General features: G+C 32.4%; 1 protein-coding gene across 1 annotated transcript in view; it reads left to right on the forward strand.

Moving 5' to 3' along the window:
• Positions 1-8,749, forward strand: part of LOC109260601 (phospholipid scramblase 1-like) — a 30,760-nt gene extending 22,011 nt beyond the window's left edge. The window contains exons 5-6 of the mRNA XM_019438934.2: positions 4,064-4,225; positions 8,648-8,749. Coding sequence (XP_019294479.2) covers positions 4,064-4,225; positions 8,648-8,677 — 192 coding nt within the window. The 3' untranslated portion in view covers positions 8,678-8,749. The remainder of the gene's footprint in view (positions 1-4,063; positions 4,226-8,647) is intronic.
• The last annotated feature ends 247 nt before the right edge of the window (positions 8,750-8,996 follow it).

Here is an 8,996-nt window from a genome sequence, read left to right on the forward strand (position 1 = left end):
ATTAGTTGTTTGACTATTTTCTAATATATTAATAAATCTGATTAAAATAAGATAAAAATGTTATCATGATGTTATAACTATTTGACTATTTTTTAAATTGAGTTTCTAACACATAGTTTCCTTGCTTCATTGAGGCTTACACACTTGTGATTATAAGCCATCTTTTTTTTAGTTTTCTTTTAATTTTTTTTTAACATTTATTCACTTTTGAGAGATACAGAGAGAGAGAGAGAAAGAGAGAGAGAGTTCAAGCAGGGGAAGGGCAGAGAGAGAGGGAGACACAGAATCTGAAGCAGGCTCCAGGCTCTGAGCTGTCAGCACAGAGCCCGACGCAGGACTTGAACTCATGGACTGTGAGATCACAACCTGAGCCAAAGTCAGATGCTCAACCGACTGAGCCACGCAGGTGCCCATAGGGCATCTTTTTAAGCTGTATTTCAAGTATGTAGTTATTAAACAAGTATGGTATTTAATATTTTAAGGAGTAGTGAAAGAGAAAATTAAGCTTTATTGCAATGAACAATGACATAAATTGGGCATTAATTATAAATTTTAAATAATATAATAATATAATAAATAAATTATATATAAATGTTATATAAATATTTATGTTAATTTTTATAAAATTCTGAAACTCTTATGATACAATTTTGTTAAATTTTTATGTGTTTACTGATACATTTCTCAGATTATGGCCAACATTCAGATAATAATTTGGGAGGTTAACTACTAAAAATACTAAATATAGTTAACAAAACTAAGCAACCGGCTAACTACACTTAGTTAAATCTGGTTTCCTAAGCAACATTCCTAAGCAATATTCCTAAGAATACTGTTGGTTTGATAAAATATTTGATTAGAAAAAAGTATTCAGTCTTCTATTAAGGACATGTTTGCTTGTTTTTTTAATCTGAAATCATGTCTCCGTTTTTTTTCCTTCTCTAGAATTATGTTAATTCAGTTTAGTAATTACTGATCTGATTGGCACCTGCATGTACTGATTAAGTAAAACATATTTAAGCAAATGAATTATGACAATAACATGGTTAGTTTCAAAAATGAATAAAATGAACACACAGGATTCTACTCTTTTGTATTTCAAGTTGAAAACCAATGGAACAGAGTGGCCTATGCATAAAACTCTAGAAGCCAAAGCTACAGTGGTTCATTATTAATGACATAAAAAAACAAAATGCTTTCCGTGTGTTGTTTTATATCTTACACGATATAATAAATCCTACCTTATTCAGATATCTTCGGAGCCTTCTCTAAGGTTTTGTATAAAATACTTCCTCTTTCTTCTAAGCGTGAAATAAAGTGATTTTATAGCTGGCACTCTTTGGGTAAACTCTAAGAATGAGCAAGAAAGGGAAGTACAATTCTGTGAAAAAGTCATGTTGTGAATGAATGTGGGCAGCCCTTTCAATACTTTTGGTTATGAAGAGTAGGAAAGAGATAAAGGAGGAATGAGTTACAGGACCAGGGACTATGGTAAGGGAAGTCAGCCATTCATCTTGGGTACAAAATTTAAGAAAGCACCAAAAAACTGAATAATTCAGGCAAGTGATAACTTGAATATAATCTTTTTTAAAATCAATCTTTTTTAAAATTAAAATCATAATGCATATCCATTATGAACAAATTTATAAACAAAAATTTAAGACAGAAACTGACTATGCACTTGTGTGACTTATCTCACTGCTTTACCCTAATCCTATTCCTGGCTGAATGGGGCACAAGGTGGATAGGAAGGTATTTTTGAAAGGTATATCCTCAGCCTGTTTTGATTTTGAAGGAAAGGCTCCAAATGGGAGGGAAAGTGTGGAGAAACAGCAGATGTTAAATATTTGATGAATTCTGCTCTTACTTGGTATGGGACCTAATGCACATATAGGAAATAAGCCTCAAATGGGAGCAGAAATAGTTTATTCATCATATTCACCATAACAGGAAGTAGGGAGTGTTGGTATGGATACAATACTGTCTGTGTCCATTTGTATGTAGATATTTTTCAATATATATATATATATATATATATATATATATATACACGCACACACACATATATTAATGTAAATGTATTTTCCTTATGACTTTCTTAAAAACATATTCTTTTCTTTAACTTACTTTGTTGTAAAAATATATATAGGAGGGGCACCTGCACGGCTCAGTCAGTTGAATGTCTGGCTCGTGATTTTGGCTCAAGTCATGATCCCAGGGTCATGGGATTGTACCCCACATCAGGCTCCTCACTGGGCATGGAGGCTACTTAAGATTCCCTTTCCCTTGGGGCATGTGGGTGGCTCAGTCAGTTGAGCATCCAACTTTGGCCCAGGTCATGATCTCACAGTTTGTGGGTTCGAGCCATGCATCAGACTCTGTGCTGATGGCTCAGAGCCTGGAGCCTGCTTCGGATTCTGTGTCTCCCTCTCTCTCTGCCCCTCCCCCACTAGCACTCTGTCTCTGTCTCTCTCTCTGTCTCAAAAATAAACGTTAAAAAAAAATTATCTTTCTCTCTGCTCTACTCCCCCACATGTGCACACTATCTCTTTTTAAAATAAAAAAAATACAGTATATGATATATATAACATACAAAATATGTGTTAATTGACTATTCATGTTATTAGAGAAGATGACGTTCTAGGAATTAGTAAGTTCCTGTCAAGTAGTTTCCATTTTCTTTGCAATGTAAAATATAAGATATTAGGCTAAGGATGAGGGAGAGTGGCATTGCCAGTTAGTTACGAAAACGCTGGAGAAATTTTGACAAGATTACACAAAACTCTTCCATATCTTTCTTTTCCCAAATTCCTTAATGTTACTTACAAGGCTATGTATAATCTATCTCTGCATACCTCTCTTTTCTCATTTTCTGCAACTAGCCCCATTCTTCACTTTGCTCCAGCCCCTCCCAACTCAGGGCCTTTTCACATGTTGCTGACTCTCTCACTACTACCCTGATCACTAATTCCTATTGATCCTCTAAGTCTCAACTTAAATGGTGCTTTCCCTAAGAGGCTTCCTGTAAAATCACCACCCCCCAATTCTTTAAGCCTGCCTATTATCTCCCAACTGTATTCCATTACATCAGCCTGCCTTTTCCTCCATGGCATTCATTACCAGACAAGTAGTAGGAGTTATCACAGATAAATTTATTTTCTTATATAAATATTATCTTATATGAATATCTCTTATATTGAGAAATAAATATTAGTTGGTATGAGAAGTGATGCTCTAGGGAATTTAGATAAGTAGGGAGAAAAGGGGATGAGAAAGGGTAGAGGGATTCAGAAAATTAAGATCTCAATAAAGAGCTAACTGTGTAAAACAGATGAAAAACTAGTGGTTTTCATTTAAAGTTAAATTGATTCTCAAGTCAAATTTAAGCAATTATATTTATTAAGCATATATATTGATATAATTTATATGTAATATAAAGTTATCACATATAAAATACCATATGTATCATATACAGCTGACCTTTGAACAACACAGGTTTAAAATGCACAGGTCCACTTATATGCAGATTTTTGCCAATAAATATATGTACAGTAGTGTAAGGATATTTTCTATTCCTTATGATTTTCTTAATAACATTTTCTTTTTTCTAGCTTATTTTATTGTAAGAATACAGTATATAATACATATAACATAAAATATATATTAATTATGTTATCAGTATGACTTCTTGTCAATAGTAGGCTATTAGTGGTTAAGGTTTTGGGGGATCCGTTGTTATACACAGATTTTCAACTGCCCAGGGGTCTTAGCACCTCTAACCCCTGTGTTATTCAAGGGTAGACTGTATAATCAGTTGTGTACAATAATTTGAACATCTTCTTTTAGATAGAAATTGTCTGTAGGTGTTTTTCCAAGTTATTATGTGTCATATTGCACATTCTATTTATTGCAGGAAACGACCAACACGATTATAACTCATATGGGTTATATTTAATTACTAAAATCGAGATAGGAATACCTATTTTTATTTCAGATCTTTCATCTAAGATTATATATATACATACATACATATATATATATATATATTTTTTTTTTCTTTTAGTTATTGTCTCTGGATGAAGAAATAGTTCTTGGCAAAATTTCAAAAAAATGGGCTGGATTTATGAGGGAACTATTCACCAATGCTGATAAATTTGGAATCCAGTTTCCATTGAATCTTGATGTTAAGATAAAAGCACTGATGCTTGGAGCAAGTTTCCTCATTGTAAGGTTATTTTTATTTTATTTAGCTTAAAATCATATTTTTTGAGATTACCATTGCACCTTTGCTAATATTTTTGCTCAAATCTAGATTGACCACAAATTGTATTTTTTGGTCTAGTTTTAAGTCCCCAAAATCATATCATGGATTTAGTTTTCCCATTGCAAAGGGTGTAAAAACTAGAGTGTCCTGTAAACATGATCACTAAAGTTGAAATCCTTGATGAAAAATAAGACTAAATTGCTAAAAATAGGAACAAAATGGCTTGTTCATTGTAACTTACTGTTATTTCCTACAACTTAAAAATGTTATAAGTTTCTTTTTGTAATCACTGTTAATTTGGAAACTATAGATATGTAGACATTTTAAGAAGGAAAATATTGCTCTTGATTATATTAGGGTCTTTGGAGCCAAATGAACATAAGAAATTACCTTCATTCTCTAAATATTATGAAATGATAAAAAATGGCAAGAGACATATGCAGGTCTGGGTCACACAATGCCTCATAAATAGTATTAAAAATTTGGAGAAACAGAAAAAAAAAACAGATTAAGTAGTAGATTGAATACAACTGAAGAAAAAGGGAACAAAGAAATGCAGTAGAGAAAATGATTCATAACGTAGTAGAGAGACAAATCAATATGAAAATCAAGAGTTCCAAATAAGATAGGAGAACAGGTAACTCCTAAAAAAAATTGCAGAACCAAGAAATATGAACTCAGTGATACATAAAGGACAAATATCCTAAGTAATATAATTTAAAATTAACATCTAAATATAGATGTTAAGAGTGAAGCAGAATAGCAAAGAAAAATAAGTAACCACAAAGGAAAGACAAATCACCTGCAAGCAATGAGACTGACAACTGACTTCTCAACAGAAATAGTGGAAGCCAGAAGACCGTAGAATGGTATCTTCAAGGTACTGATTAAAAAACAATCTTGGGACACCTGGGTGGCTCAGTGGTTAAGGTCCGACTTTGGCTCAGGTCACGATCTCGCAGTTTGTGGGTTTGAGCCCTGCATCGGGCTCTGTGCTGGCAGTTCAGAGCCTGGAGCCTGCTTCTGATTCTGTGTCTCCCTCTCTCTGCCCCTCCCCCACTCACGCTCCCTCCCTCTCTCTCTCTCTAAATAAACATTAAAAAAAAATCTTAACTCTCACATTCTATTTTCTTCAAGACTATCTTAAAGATGAAAGTAAAATAAGTAAATTTGCATATCAAGAAACCCAGATTTTTACAACACCTAGATTATTGTAAAGTGTATACAACACTTCAGGAAGAAGGAGCATGCTCTGAAAACGATCATCTGAGGTTCAATAACATTCATAAGCAAATAAAATGCTAGCCACATTTGTTAATGTAAACATGTTTTTAAAAATAAAATAATAGCAAATATCTAATTTGTGAGGTCAAAAAAACCCAAAACAAATACTAGCTAATAAAAATATATGAGTTATGAGAAGTTATTAGAATTAAAATGTTCTAAGGTCTTTGTATTGTTCAGGAGATAAGTTAAATGTGCATGTTAAAATGTCATGGGTAATGAGTAAAATAACAAAAAGACTGGAAATTTGAAACTAGTATAGAGGAAAAGTGGGAATAAAATACCAGAAAGCAAATAAACCACCAAACAAACAAAACCCACAGTGGGGGAAAAAGGAGAGAAAAGCATGGAGAAAGTTGGGGCAAAAAGAAATAGAAAATTGAAATGGTAGAAAATAATTATTCAGTTATATCAAGATATCAATTAAATATGTTCTATACAATTTTGTTTACAATATTCACAATAAATGTAAATGGGAAAAACTTGCAAGTTAAAAAATAGAAAGTGTTAGGTTAGATTTTTAACATTTTTTTTTTTTACTATTTATTCACTTTTTGAGAGAAAGAGAGAGAGTGAGCATGAGTGGGGGAGGGGCAGAGAGAGAGGGAGACACAGAATCTGAAGCAGGCTGCAGGCTCTGAGCTGTCAGCAGGGATCCTGATGTGGGGCTTGAACCCACCAACCACGAGATCATGACCTGAGCCGAAGTCAGATGCCCTACTGACTGAGCCACCCAGGAGCCCCTAAATTAGATTTTTAAATTATCCCCAGGTTATTATTGGGTGACAAATCTAAATTAATGAAAAAAAATGTAAAGAAAGAAAATATGGGTAAATGTATAACAGAAAAATACTAACCACAAAAGCTAGTAAAGCTAATACAAAAAAAAAATTTATTTTATGACAAAAAAACATTAGGGACAGAGATCGAGAAGGTAACTACATTATAATAAAAATTCCATTCAAAAGAAATATAATAATTCTTGACTTTGTGCCCCTAAGATCAATGTTATACAATGTTTATCAATGTTTAACATTGAGAAAAATGTTATATTGTTAGAGAATGACAAGTTCATCATAGTGGGAAATTTATGCACCCCTTTCGATTTTTACTTGGTGTAGGAGACAGAAATGTAGTAAAATTATTTAAAATTTGAACCAAAAAAAGTAAGGTTGATTTAATGGATGCATGTAGAACTTTGTGTTAAACAAGTAGATAATATAAGTTGTTCTCAAAAAAAGGTTTTTACAAGAATTATTCTCATAATGGGCCAAGAGATAAGTCTCAACAAATTTCAGGGAACTGGTATCACTTGGACCTTGGTGTCACAGCAAATAACATTAAATTAGAAATTGACTGGGGCACCTGGGTGGCTTGGTCGGTTGAGCGTCTGACTTTGGCTCAGGTCATGATCTCACCGTCCGTGAGTTCGAGCCCTGCGTCGGGCTCTGTGCTGACAGCTCAGAGCCTGGAGCCTGTTTTGGATTCTGTGTCTCCCTCTCTCTCTGCCCCTCCCCTGTTCATGCTCTGTTTCTCTCTGTCTCAAAAATAAATAAACGTTAAAAACAAAAATTTAAATTAGAAATTGATAAAGATACACATTTTAAAATATTTTGTATATATAGAAATGTGTACATAACTCAGGGGTAAAAAGTAACACATAATAAAATTTTAAAATATATCAAATTGTATACTAACTAAAATATTACACACCAAATCTTTTGGGATGCAAGTAAAGTTAAAGAGCAATGTATAACTGTAAATACTTGCTGAAGAAAAGAAGAAAAGTGGAAAATTAATGAGCTAACTTTCATCTCTAAAAGGTTTGTAAAAGAACAGAACAAACCCAAACCAAACACAAGGAAGGAGATGGTGAATTATTGACCAAAGATAAATGAACAAACAGCACCCACCCCTGGTCTCTAGATGGAAAGAATTTTTAAAGTAAATAAATCACAAAGTAACAAACTACTAAATTACAATACCTTAAACTTCTGTACCTTAAAACAAATTATAATATTAAATATTTAATAGCAAACAATAAAGGAAATATGTGCTTCAAATATGACCAAGGAATAAATAATATCCTTATATTAATATAAATTTTATTTAAATGAGAAAAAAATATCAAATTCCCAACAGAAATGGAAAAGGAATATAAAAAAATAATTCATACAACCATTAAACAGAGAATACAAATAACCAATAATCATAAGAAAATGTTTTCAAAAACATATGAAGAGAAGCAAAAAAAGAAAACAACGAAATATGCCTTTTCATTTTTTCTAATGACAAAGTCTCAATGCTGATGAAAGTTTAGGAAATCAGGCAGTCATGAGCTACAGGTACAATTTTGGGGAACAAACTGAAAACATCCATTAAAATTTTTTTTCCATTAAAATTTTTAATGTTCATATATTCATATGCTTTACTTTCTTCTAAAAAACTAATACAAATGCAGAAAAATAATTATGTGTACTCTAGTAAATAGCAATGTATACTCTATGTAGCAAACATCACTCTAATAAATTAAAAAGCTAAAACAACCTAAAATATACAGTATGAGATTTATTAAAAACACATTAGGAGACATCTCTAAAACAGAACGTTAAAGACTCAAACTAAATGTTCAATAAATGAACTTTAATGGCATGAATACTCAGAATATATTATACAGTAAAAATAATAGTTTATAAGCATATTATTATACCAATTGTGCGTGTCTGGAAAGACTTTGAATCAAAATATTAGTGGTAGTTTTGCAAGGATTGGAAATACAATTTTTTCCCTTCTCTATTCCTACACTTTTTTATATTAAGTATACATGATGAAAAAATATACAAAAAATGAAGTAGAATTAATTGCTGTTCTCTAAGGGCCTTTATATTCAAATTTATTATTTTGGTGTGTTTGAGAGTAGACAAATACTCATTCTTATTCCCTTAGAAGTTGCTTTCTTATAGGTCTGATTCTCAGAATTCTCCTTTAATAGGTTTTATAATCACGTTATTATAACACAGGACCCTAAAATCACTCTCATGTCTAAGGCCTGCACCTTAAAAACCAACCTAATTACATTCCTTTTTCATTTTATTCTAGGACTACATGTACTTTGAACACTGGCCATAAGTTTTGCCAGCTTTCAGCAAAATTAAACAACTTTCACTGAGAATATTTAAATAAAGTTTTATTTCACTATAATTATTTGTACAAATTTCTTCTGCATAATAAACCACACCACAATTAAAGAACTTGAAACGATCATTTTATTTAGCCCAGGATTCTGCTGTACAGTTCTCCAGGTCAAGACCTTGTTCACTCTTGCGTGTACAGTCAGTTAACAGATTGCTTGGGGACTGTCTCATCCCAGGTGGCCTCATTCATATGTTGTCTGAGACAATAGGAGCACCAAGCCTCATATTTTACATCATCTAGGAGACTAGCCAAA

The sequence above is a fragment of the Panthera pardus genome, unplaced genomic scaffold (assembly GCF_024362965.1).
Source record: "Panthera pardus isolate Hobbes unplaced genomic scaffold, ASM2436296v1 HiC_scaffold_16, whole genome shotgun sequence".
Lineage (NCBI taxonomy): Eukaryota > Metazoa > Chordata > Mammalia > Carnivora > Felidae > Panthera > Panthera pardus.